Source organism: Pleurodeles waltl, chromosome 5, assembly GCF_031143425.1.
Source record: "Pleurodeles waltl isolate 20211129_DDA chromosome 5, aPleWal1.hap1.20221129, whole genome shotgun sequence".
Classification (NCBI taxonomy): Eukaryota; Metazoa; Chordata; class Amphibia; order Caudata; family Salamandridae; genus Pleurodeles; species Pleurodeles waltl.
The window spans coordinates 979,830,208-979,843,721 of NC_090444.1; the positions used below are offsets into that span (position 1 = coordinate 979,830,208).

The 13,514-nt window shown below is 41.5% G+C and overlaps 1 protein-coding gene across 1 annotated transcript in view; it reads right to left on the reverse strand.

Moving 5' to 3' along the window:
- Positions 1-6,099: 6,099 nt before the first annotated feature.
- The window catches only part of LOC138296216 (solute carrier family 22 member 2-like), a 286,618-nt gene continuing 279,203 nt past the window's right edge, over positions 6,100-13,514 (reverse strand). The window contains exon 11 of the mRNA XM_069235137.1: positions 6,100-6,299. Coding sequence (XP_069091238.1) covers positions 6,239-6,299 — 61 coding nt within the window. The 3' untranslated portion in view covers positions 6,100-6,238. The remainder of the gene's footprint in view (positions 6,300-13,514) is intronic.

Here is a 13,514-nt window from a genome sequence, read left to right on the forward strand (position 1 = left end):
GGCGGTGTTATGGCGGTCTTCTGACCGGCGGTAAGCGCCTTTTACCGCCGAGGTCAGAATGACCCCCTATGTCCTCCCACCACCTTTTAATGTGCAGGTGGGGGGACTGGCCCAAAGTTTTGGGAAATGGGACTTATTTTTCATCACCAGACTTTGATACGGAGAAAATGAGAAAAAGAAGAAGGAGGAAGAACAGATAGCACAATAGTGGCAAAGTGAGAAAGCAGAGATAAAAGAGAACCTGACAGTATGGGATAAAAAGACAGGAAGTGCAGAACAGTGCAAGAAAGAGTCTTCGGATGTAATCAAGACAAGGCAGTCTTGTTATCTGACAATCCCAGTGCTAACACAGATGTCTTAATTAGAAATTATTAATGAATGTTTATGTGTTTTGAATGACTTATGTAGAAAAATGGATAACGTAGAAAAATCATGTGCATGTTTGAAAATGTGACCTCAAAGAATGGCCACCAGGGTTCACGAAATGTACTAAATAATGATTAATCCACATGAAATATCGAAAATGTATTAGATTAATGTAGAAATATTTCATACTAAAGGATATGAATTATGTTTTTTGCTTATTAATTGTAGGCTTTAACTTAGTAAGGTCTTGGCCTAGTTTTGCCAGGCCTCATACATAAGCTGTATTTCTTAGTGTTTAATGAAAACGCTGACAGAGGGAACTAACTGTGAAATGCTCGTTGTTTTAATAAAGTGCTTAGCAGAGGCTTCCTATGAGAACCGACGGACAGGAGATGAGGTCTCTCGTAAAATAACTAAATGTGTGTAAAGTGTGCAAAGGGTTCTTTCCCAGGATGCGAACAATGAAGACACTGACTGGAGACGAAAAAGCAAAAATGTTGATACCTGAAGAGCCGGATGATGAGAACATCGCAAAGTAGACCAATCAACTACATGTGAACTGTGAAATATTAGAATTCATAGATTTGGCAAAGGGCAATTATTTGGGTAGAGTAATAACGTACGATTACTTGACAAATTGGAAATTGGGGGATGATTTGGGGAACTTTAATATAACAACGTGACAGAGAGAGACTTGGAGAGACTTTTTGCAATATTGAAAAGAAGAGATTCGAGATTCTGTCATTGGGCTCATACTCTCTGATTTAGAGCCTGATGTTTTGCTGATCAACTGATGACCTAAAGACGAAGACTGATTCTGCTTGCTGACCCATACCGTGGATGGGTCAATATGACATGACTGAATAACATTTTCATGCCTTTTCTTTCTAGATACCAACTGCACTGACTTAATACTCTCTTTAGGTAGATGTTTTGCAAATTTGTGTTCTAAATTGTTTTGCATGAAGCCCCACATGCTGATGCTAATTGGTGTTAGCTGAGGTTACTTATATGACGACTGGCAAATTACAGGGACAAATGGTTGATCGACTATTTTGCTGAACTTCATGGATGTCATAGTTTTCTTGAATTGGGCTTTATTAATGTCATGTGCTGATGCCTTAGAATGTCTTTTGATTCAAGCTTTGATTAGATCACGTCTTCTGTGACTTGCTGATTAACATGCGTTAGAAATTGTTTTGATTAAAGTTGATGATTAAAATTCATGATGTAGTATTGTTAACGAATAAGGATTAAATTTACAAAACTTTTAACTAAAGATGTGGTTATTCATGGCTGAAGGGTCATGGTGTGTGAAATTTACTGACTCCATTGATTATAGTTTTGACAAATGGTTATTGATTATTGTGTGTTGATTATTGATTCTGTGTCAAAACTATGGTAAGAACACCCTATACGAATCAAAAGGTTCATCGACCTATACGCGTCTACAGAGGTTCTCAGACAACATGTTAAGAACAACTGGAATAAAATACTGGAAGGCCATTTAATGAGTCAACATCTGCTCATTTGGTATGAAAATGCTCCCAGACTGAAAAAACACCAGGTGTGAGAACTAAAGAAGAGTTGAATTTGTGGGCATGGAACATGCACACCAACGTTAGGGGACCCTTCACATTTGGACGTGGACAGCCAAATCCTGAAAGATGATATACTGTGCTACCTTCAGTTCTACGTATGGGTTAAGGGATTATGTCCTCCCACCACCTTTTAATGTGCAGGTGGGGGGACTGGCCCAAAGTTTTGGGAAATGGGACTTATTTTTCATCACCAGACTTTGATACGGAGAAAATGAGAAAAAGAAGAAGGAGGAAGAACAGATAGCACAATAGTGGCAAAGTGAGAAAGCAGAGATAAAAGAGAACCTGACAGTATGGGATAAAAAGACAGGAAGTGCAGAACAGTGCAAGAAAGAGTCTTCGGATGTAATCAAGATAAGGCAGTCTTGTTATCTGACAATCCCAGTGCTAACACAGATGTCTTAATTAGAAATTATTAATGAATGTTTATGTGTTTTGAATGACTTATGTAGAAAAATGGATAACGTAGAAAAATCATGTGCATGTTTGAAAATGTGACCTCAAAGAATGGCCACCAGGGTTCACGAAATGTACTAAATAATGATTAATCCACATGAAATATCGAAAATGTATTAGATTAATGTAGAAATATTTCATACTAAAGGATATGAATTATGTTTTTTGCTTATTAATTGTAGGCTTTAACTTAGTAAGGTCTTGGCCTAGTTTTGCCAGGTCTCATACAGAAGCTGTATTTCTTAGTGTTTAATGAAAAACGCTGACAGAGGGAACTAACTGTGAAATGCTCGTTGTTTTAATAAAGTGCTTAGCAGAGGCTTCCTATGAGAACCGACGGACAGGAGATGAGGTCTCTCGTAAAATAACTAAATGTGTGTAAAGTGTGCAAAGGGTTCTTTCCCAGGATGCGAACAATGAAGACACTGACTGGAGACGAAAAAGCAAAAATGTTGATACCTGAAGGGCCGGATGATGAGAACATCGCAAAGTAGACCAATCAACTACATGTGAACTGTGAAATATTAGAATTCATAGATTTGGCAAAGGGAAATTATTGGGTAGAGTAATAACGTACGATTACTTGACCAATTGGAAATTGGGGGATGATTTGGGGAACTTTAATATAACAACTTGACAGAGAGAGACTTAGAGAGACTTTTTGCAATATTGAAAAGAAGAGATTCGAGATTCTGTCATTGGGCTCATACTCTCTGATTTAGAGCCTGATGTTTTGCTGATCAACTGATGACCTGAAGACGAAGACTGATTCTGCTTGCTGACCCATACCGTGGATGGGTCAATATGACATGACTGAATAACATTTTCATGCCTTTTCTTTCTAGATACCAACTGCACTGACTTAATACTCTCTTTAGGTAGATGTTTTGCAAATTTGTGTTCTAAATTGTTTTGCATGAAGCCCCACATGCTGATGCTAATTGGTGTTAGCTGAGGTTACTTATATGACGACTGGCAAATTACAGGGACAAATGGTTGATCGACTATTTTGCTGAACTTCATGGATGTCATAGTTTTCTTGAATTGGGCTTTATTAATGTCATGTGCTGATGCCTTAGAATGTCTTTTGATTCAAGCTTTGATTAGATCACGTCTTCTGCGACTTGCTGATTAACATGCGTTAGAAATTGTTTTGATTAAAGTTGATGATTAAAATTCATGATGTAGTATTGTTAACGAATAGGGATTAAATTTACAAAACTTTTAACTAAATATGTGGTTATTCATGGCTGAAGGGTCATGGTGTGTGAAATTTACTGACTCCATTGATTATAGTTTTGACAAATGGTTATTGATTATTGTGTGTTGATTATTGATTCTGTGTCAAAACTATGGTAAGAACACCCTATACGAATCAAAAGGTTCATCGACCTATACGCGTCTACAGAGGTTCTCAGACAACATGTTAAGAACAACTGGAATAAAATACTGTAAGGCCATTTAATGAGTCAACATCTGCTCATTTGGTATGAAAATGCTCCCAGACTGAAAAAACACCAGGTGTGAGAACTAAAGAAGAGTTGAATTTGTGGGCATGGAACATGCACACTGAACGTTATGGAACCCTTCACATTTGGACGTGGACAGCCAAATCCTGAAAGATGATATACTGTGCTACCTTCAGTTCTACTTATGGGTTAAGGGATTATGTCCTCCCACCACCTTTTAATGTGCAGGTGGGGGGACTGGCCCAAAGTTTTGGGAAATGGGACTTATTTTTCATCACCAGACTTTGATACGGAGAAAATGAGAAAAAGAAGGAGGAGGAAGAACAGATAGCACAATAGTGGCAAAGTGAGAAAGCAGAGATAAAAGAGAACCTGACAGTATGGGATAAAAAGACAGGAAGTGCAGAACAGTGCAAGAAAGAGTCTTCGGATGTAATCAAGACAAGGCAGTCTTGTTATCTGACAATCCCAGTGCTAACACAGATGTCTTAATTAGAAATTATTAATGAATGTTTATGTGTTTTGAATGACTTATGTAGAAAAATGGATAACGTAGAAAAATCATGTGCATGTTTGAAAATGTGACCTCAAAGAATGGCCACCAGGGTTCACGAAATGTACTAAATAATGATTAATCCACATGAAATATCGAAAATGTATTAGATTAATGTAGAAATATTTCATACTAAAGGATATGAATTATGTTTTTTGCTTATTAATTGTAGGCTTTAACTTAGTAAGGTCTTGGCCTAGTTTTGCCAGGCCTCATACAGAAGCTGTATTTCTTAGTGTTTAATGAAAAACGCTGACAGAGGGAACTAACTGTGAAATGCTCGTTGTTTTAATAAAGTGCTTAGCAGAGGCTTCCTATGAGAACCGACGGACAGGAGAGGAGGTCTCTCGTAAAATAACTAAATGGGTGTAAAGTGTGCAAAGGGTTCTTTCCCAGGATGCGAACAATGAAGACACTGACTGGAGACGAAAAAGCAAAAATGTTGATACCTGAAGAGCCGGATGATGAGAACATCGCAAAGTAGACCAATCAACTACATGTGAACTGTGAAATATTAGAATTCATAGATTTGGCAAAGGGAAATTATTGGGTAGAGTAATAACGTACGATTACTTGACCAATTGGAAATTGGGGGATGATTTGGGGAACTTTAATATAACAACGTGACAGAGAGAGACTTAGAGAGACTTTTTGCAATATTGAAAAGAAGAGATTCGAGATTCTGTCATTGGGCTCATACTCTCTGATTTAGAGCCTGATGTTTTGCTGATCAACTGATGACCTGAAGACGAAGACTGATTCTGCTTGCTGACCCATACCTTGGATGGGTCAATATGACATGACTGAATAACATTTTCATGCCTTTTCTTTCTAGATACCAACTGCACTGACTTAATACTCTCTTTAGGTAGATGTTTTGCAAATTTGTGTTCTAAATTGTTTTGCATGAAGCCCCACATGCTGATGCTAATTGGTGTTAGCTGAGGTTACTTATATGACGACTGGCAAATTACAGGGACAAATGGTTGATCGACTATTTTGCTGAACTTCATGGATGTCATAGTTTTCTTGAATTGGGCTTTATTAATGTCATGTGCTGATGCCTTAGAATGTCTTTTGATTCAAGCTTTGATTAGATCACGTCTTCTGTGACTTGCTGATTAACATGCGTTAGAAATTGTTTTGATTAAAGTTGATGATTAAAATTCATGATGTAGTATTGTTAACGAATAGGGATTAAACTTACAAAACTTTTAACTAAAGGTGTGGTTATTCATGGCTGAAGGGTCATGGTGTGTGAAATTTACTGACTCCATTGATTATAGTTTTGACAAATGGTTATTGATTATTGTGTGTTGATTATTGATTCTGTGTCAAAACTATGGTAAGAACACCCTATACGAATCAAAAGGTTCATCGACCTATACGCGTCCCCTTGTAAGTTTACTTATTAAGGACTGACGCACCAACACTAGAATTGAGCAGTGGACTTCTAAAAAAGAATTGTCCCCTACGTTTATGTGTTTATTGATTAAACACTGCGTCCCTTAAAGGCATTATTCCTCAGAGGTGAAGGCGTATAATACACACCTTCGATTGTTTCACTAGTTCTTTGTCGTTGGAGTTGTGTTGAAGAAAATACGAGTGTTGCAAGTTGTTCCTCAAAAAAGACTACAATAAAAAGCCAACAATGTTTAAAATGTAACATTTTCCATGTTTTATTTTTATTGGGTTGCACTGTATAGAGATTCACACAAAAACGCAATGCAGTTAAATACTAGAAACATTTGTAGTACACTTGTGGGGGGCAATATTTTGTCCTTAGTATTTCGTCAAACATCTGATACTTTAACTTCTAAGTAGGTAATTGTTTCTGCATTCATCTTCTTTTGCCTGCAGACAGAAAAAAACACTTTTCAAAATTTTGAAAGAAAAACATCAAAACATTAAATTTGATAAACCTGGAAATAGCTGAAAATAAATTTAAAACATATATTTGTTACAACCTCAAAAACTTTATATATGACAAATGTTAACACCCGTCATAGAGGTAGTATTATGTTTGCAGTTGAAAATAAATCAAAGAGCTTCATTATAGAAGTGGTGCATCAGTAGTAAATTACCCTTCCGCCAGGAATACTTACATACCAGGCTTTAATTATTAGGTCTGCCCTAGTTTTATCTGTCTTTTTAGACTCATGTTTTAAAAAAAAACATATTTACGTACAGAAGCTTTCAGTCAGTCTTTTTTATCCATGGATCTGTTCAAGTGTCTTTCATATTTTACTTTTGCCCACCAGAGCATACAGCATGAGGCATGGGTCAGTTCACCTCATCCACTAACTCTCTTGATCTCTGAGTGTCAGCACGTTGACAGACTATATATGTGCACAGCTGGCTTAAAACTTTGCTTTTATTGAGTTTTTAAAAATATTTACACAGTTTATCATGGTTACAATCAAGCACCAATAAGGGCCTGATTTAAGGAAAGTGGTGCTGCACCCAGTGCAGGGCCACTTTCCTTGCACCCCTTAGGGCCCCCCTAATGCAACCATGTGTGCGCCATATCTAAGATACAGCATACGAGGGCCTTAGTTAGGAAACTAGCATCAAACCTTTTGACGCTAGTTCAAAGCTTTGCAGGATTAGCTTAAAAAAGTGTGACACTAGTCCTGCAAACCCCATTGAGGCCCACTGTAAACAATGGTGTGCCTCCTTTTAACGCCTGCTCTGACCAGGCATTAAAAGTGCCAAAAAAGTGACGCAAAGAAATCTCTTAGATTTCTTTGTGCCATTTTATCTCCCCCTCCCCCTAACGGGGGGAATGCCCCCTTTGCATACATTATGCCTGGCGCAAAGGGTTACAAAGTGGCGCAATGGATGCATCATGCCACTTTGTAAATTGGTTGCAGCGATTTTGGCCTTGTTGGACCACATTAGTTTTAAAAAATTATGCTAATGTGGCGCAAGGAGGCGCTAGGGGCTCTTAAATCTGTCCTAAATGTTTGGTACAGTCGCTATACTTGCTGAGTTACTTAGACCACTTTGTAAGGACATATATAAAAATAAAATGGACCAGGGCTGTAGAACTTTGTCCTCAGGCCCTTATGGGATGCATAGCGAGATATCCAGCCTGTGTTTGGCTGTGCAATGTCCCTTATGGAATTGGACTCTGGCCATGAGTCGGTAAATGTACGTACCTCTGTGAAAACAAAAATGGGGATGAGGGGTAGCTGGATGGCTGCGCAGTGGTGAGCATTATTTTGTGTGTCTGTGGGACCAGTGGCAAGCTGCATGTGCCCGAGAAGGCCGGGAGGCAGCAGCGGGGCTGCAGGGCTGTCAAATGGGTCTACCTCTCGCCCACGTGGAGAGGGAGCATCACATGTTAGTGTTCTATGGAGGGGTCCTGAATGCACCTAGAGGCCGGTAGTGGGGTCGACTTGGTTAGAGGTGGGGATGCATGCATTGCAGGAGCGGCTCGCATGACTTTGTTGGGGGGTTGGGAGTGTGGGGGTACGGGGTGGGTTGGAGGGGTGCGGGAGAAAATTAATAAAACATTTTTTTTTAAATCACTTACCTGATTGCTCCCACACCACTCCCCTCCCGTCGCTGCTGCAGGCACAGGCTCCCTCCCTGTCCTATGGCCAATCCTGATGCTGCTCAAAGCAGTGTCAGGTTTGAATGGGAGCACCCAGCCAGGTCGCTCCCAGGCAGACTGGGAGCCTGTGCAGGCTCTCTCCAGCCCAGCAACCGTGTTGTTGAGCTGGAGAGAGCCCTGTGCGCATGTGTATTTGGCCGGCCCGAGACGGCCGGCCAAACACTCATGCGCTCTGAAGGGAGTGCACAGTGCACTCCCCTCTGCCCATCACCCTTAATACCCCGCCCCTCCTGAATGTACATTGACTGTTTTATTAAGTTAGCGTGATCAAATGCCTTAAGCATTTGGGACCAGATGTACTTTTTTCTGTGCCCAAAAGGCCTGATTCACAGAATTGGGCAGTTTGCGAACACAAAAAAAAAGAATTTGGGGATGTACAAATGCCATTTTGCGATTCAGTAATCTCTTACCGAATCACAAAATAGGGTTGTGAGTCGATATTAGGAAGGAGCGTGCCAAGGATATCCCTTCATAATAGTGAGTTGCAGGGGGATGTAGGAGTGTTTTGCGACCAGGAATGCAGTTGCAAAACATCAGCAGTTACCACCAACTTCAAGTTGGTGCTAACCCATTCGCAAACAGGAAAGTGTCCCCAACGGACCACTTCCGCTTTGCAAGAGCAGGCAGTGCATTACCCTAAAAACAAAGATTTATTTAAAAAGTAATCACAGGCATGGTGGTCTGCTGACCCCAGCAGTCCACCATCCCTGTGATCGTAGCCATCCACAATGGGTCGCAAATTGCAAATTGCGACTTGCCTCATGAATATTGATGAGGCAGGTCCATTGGCGACCCCCCTGAGAATTGCTAAAAGTGTTACACACACTGTTGTACACCGCATTTTGCAATTTCCTAATAGAAAATCTCTAAAATTCATTATTAGTAAATCAAAAACCTGTGATTTCATACATTTGGCCCTTGGTTTCTTGTATTTAACCTTCAATGTGGAGTTTTTCTTATATTGCAACTTTCTTTTTCTTGTAGGTGAGTTAGTGAAAGGCACCTTGGCCCATATGTAAGAAAAAGTGGCGCATCAGCTATGATGCGCCACTTTTTCTTTAGCCCCGCTATTGGCACCTAACAACACCATGGTTGCACAATATTTATAATACAGGGCACCAGGAAGGTAGTACAATGGTGTCAATATTTTTTACAATATTTTGTCGCTTTGCTACACTAATGTCAAAACTTCTGACGCTAGAGTAGCAAAGTGCAAGAAAGCCCATAGGTTTCTATGGGTGCGTCCTTTTAACTCCTGCTCTGAGCAGGCGTTAAAATTACACCAACAATGGTTCAGTGAAATCTGTTAAATTTCAGTGTGCCATTTTTGCCTGCATCCTAGTGCCAGAACGCCTCCTTGCATACATCATGCCTGGCGCAGGCATGATGTGGCACAAGGGGTTACAAAGTGGCGCAGTCCATGTACTGCGCCACTCTGTAAATATGGAGCAGAAGAAAAAATGACGATATGATGGAGCTAAGGTGGTGCTAGGGGCTCTTAAATATGCCCGATTGTGTATTAGAGATAGTAAGTCTGGGAGGATAATTTGCCTAAGAAAAGCAGTGCTCACAAGCTAAGAAGAAAATATTCCTGTTCACATTGTATCAGGAGCAGGGAGACACTCAAAGTCATCCTGATGTTCAAGCCTTGGGATGGGAGATTTGAATGGAGTTGTCAATTTCAGCTGTAAGAAACAGAAAACTACTGGTGTTGATGATTTGGACTTCTCGAAGGTTCTGAGTTTTAATTGATATTCACAATGTTAGTCGAGAGAGCAGATTTTCTTTGGACTCTGAGGAGTACAGACCTCTCTATCCTTATTCTCTTTCTTTTTTTTGTAAACAAATTTTATTGGGGTTTCAACATATTATAATACAAATAAAGATACTGTTTCTTTATTATGCAGTGGTGAGGCATCACCAAAGTATTCTTTCTAGGATTAGTTGACCACCCTCACCATCTTCTTTAACTTCTCCCCCAATCCAACCCCCACCATTTAGTGTTGTTACGCCATGCCAGCGTTCATTCCATTAGAGGGTGTCAATAGTTGATGTAATCTATTGTCCCTCTCCGCAACAAAACGTGTGGGGAACCGAGGTTTATTGGGTCGCTTTCTGAAAATGCCTCAAACACTAAGGAATTGCAGGTGCAGGTGATCCTCTGGGCAAAGGATCAGGGGTGGGGTGGGGGGGCTCTAGTTCGTTTAGGCTATCCACCAGTGCCTCCCAGACCGAGCCACTTCTAGAGATTCTATTTTCCTTCTTCCCTCTCTCAGCAACACAGTTCCCTCATACCCTTCCCATTTCTCAAGATCTGGTCTCCACGTGGTTACCCAGGGTCCCCCTGGGGCTTTCAAATATCTAGTGATTTCACGTTTTGCCAACAGGAAAGCAAGGTCTTGAAATTTGCTAGTGACCTTGGTTTTGGAAGTGTGTGGGGACCAGCTTAGGAGGCAATGACCAGGGGAGCAGGGGGCATCCTTCTCTAAAACTACAGCAACAGCCCTCATTAATTCCTCCCAATAATCAGTTAATGAGGGGCCATTCCATAGCATATGTAAAAACTCTTCCCCTACTTCTCTGCAAGCTTCATCAGTAGTGTGGAAGTATTTATTAATCCACACCGGAGTGAGGTATGCTCTGTGGCGTATGTGATAATTAATCAGTTTCAATCAGGCATTTCTGTATACCTTGGGGACTCTTTCAAGGATGGCCTCCTAGTCTCTTTCCATTTCAGGGACCCCCAGATCATCATCCCATTGCACTCGCTGAGTTTCCAGGGGCAAGAGTATACCCTCCTGCAATGCCTGGTACAGACATGTGACCGCCTTGAAAGTTCCAGAAGAAAGCCTAATATATGGGCAGCTTCCATGTGGCTTTGGTTCTGATGTACCTGTCTTCCAGTGTTTGCGAATAGCAGCTGTTCCCCCTCTGTGGAGCAAAATGTGGCCCTGTGAGAGATCAAACTCCGAGCAGAATTCCTTGAATGGGAGAATCTCCACCATTTGGCATAGGCCCCCTACCCTTGCCGCTCCTGCACCCACCCATTCTTCCGATCATCCTCAGTGCCTGCTGGGGGGGCAGGGTTGTCAGCATGGTCATAGGCAGGTTGGGTGAATATGGGACCTGGCAGCATGTTTTCTGGAGGCATCTATTCCAGCATCTCCAGATTACTTGAAACTCTTGAGTATCTTCAACCAAGGGAACGCCAAGTTTTCAGTAGCACCCCCATTAGTCTACGAAGTTCTGGGATGAAAGGCCTCATAGAACAGTCCGGAGTCTGTTTGCCCATGAGCATTATGCAAACCATTTGAGTTGTGCTGTGAGATAATGGGTGAGATGTTCAAAGCTTTTTAGCTGGCTCAAACGTCTAAAAAGATTTTTGGTATGTTCCAATGCAAAATTGCAATTCAGTCGCAATTTGGCATTGCGATTCGGTTTTAGGAAGGGACGTGTTTAGGGCATCTCTTCCTAAAACCAAACTGCAGTGGTATGTTTGAATGTTTTGTGAGTGAAATGTGGTCGCAAAACATTCCCAGGTTACCACTCATTTCAAATTGGTGATATCCATTCGCAAATGGGGTACCATTCTCCTTTGTGAATGGTTGAAAAAGCATTTTTTAAGAGCAGGTAGTGGTCCCACGGACCACTGCCTACTCCTAAAAAATAAAAATAAAACTTTTTCTTTTCTTTTTTAAAGTATCCAATTTTCCTTCAAGGAAAACGGGCTGCATTTAAAAACCAAAGATTGCATTATTTAAAAGCAATCACAGACATGGTAGTCTGCTGACCCCAGTAGGCAACCATCCCTGTGATATTTGCGTTTCCCAGTGGGTCGTAAACAGAGACCTACCTCATGGATATTAATAAGGTAGGTCTATTTGCAACCCGCTTGGAATCAGAAATGAAACTCAATAGAGTTTCGAACATTAGAAATTGTGATTGCCTAATTGAGATTCATAAAGAATCGCAATTAGGAATTTGCAATTTCAAAAGTTCGTACATGTGGCCCAATGTGTCTCTTCTCCATCGTCGGCATTGTAGTGTGGCCAGCGCCACCCTCTTATGGCCGGATACCCACACAAAAGTGGTGACCAGGGAATCCAGCTCCTGTAACATTGTCTGGGGGATCCACACCAGAAGCATCACAAAAAAGTATAGCTATCTAGGAAGGGCTACCATCTTTAGCAGAGCTACTCAGCCCATTACCGATAATGGCAGTGTTTTCCAGACGTCAGTATTAGTTCGCAACTATCTGATGGTTAGTCCCACGTTCCCCTCAAGTAAGTCAGGTAAATTGTGAAAAATCCTGACCCCTATATAGGACAGACAGTGAGGCTCCCACTATAGGGACTCCAATTCATCCAGCGGGTCAAGGCCCACTACGGTCTGGAGCAATCTCAATTTCTGCCAGTTAATTTTCAAACCCGATAGGGAGCTGAACTCCTCCTGCATTACTTTGATGCCCGTGAGATCTTCTCCTGTGTCTCTAAGGAAGATCAGTAGATCATCCACATATAATGCTTTATGGCGATGGTTTGCCCAAATCAGTATACCACGATATCTAGTCCCAGATCTGGCCAGGCTGGCCAGTGGTTCCATGGCCACTGCAATAAGCAGGGGGTAGAGAGGGGCATCCCTGCCTTGTCCCTCGCTCTACTCTGAGGCTCTCGGATATGGTCTGGCCCATGCGAACTCTAGCTGTGGGGTGGGTATAAAGCAATCTAATCCAATTCAAGAAGCCTCTCCCCAGGTGCATGTGTACCACTAACCTCATACAAAAAGCCCCATTCCAGGCTTTCAGAGCCTTTTTCTGTGTTGACCACATGTTGAATGCAGTCATATGTGTTAGTCACCAACAGCATTAGTAGGCGACTTATATTGAGCACTGTGTTCACGCCTGGGATAAATCCCGCCTGGCCAGGGTGTCTCAGCTTGGTCATTAGTGGGAGGAGCCTAGTAGCTAAGATAGACAGCAGTCAACAGACTTTACAGTCATGTGGAGGTTTTCCTGGATTTAACAGGGGCACCACCCGTGCCTCACGTCTGAAGCTCAGAAGGCAGCTTGTGTCTCTGACTACTTTGTAGAGATCTACTAATTTAAGGGCCAATTCCTATGCATAGGTGGCATGAAACTCGACCAGAAGCCCATCCTGCCCTCAACATCTTGTATTGATTTGCTGCAGCTCTGAAATAGTAAAAAAAATGTTGATTGATCTATTCCTGTCTATTCACTCTGTTTCCTTCCTCACCCTCAACTTCTACTATAACAGAACCTCTCTTTGTTGGATTTGCTAGCCAAGCCCGTAAAGACCCAGTATGATCCCACTCAGTGTGGGCTCGCTCCATGTATTTTATATAATCAAAGCAACTTAGTCTTTCTACCTGGACTGCCACTTTCTCCTTAGTGTCTTTCAGGGTCTGCTGCAGATCTGGGTGCCCTGGTCTCC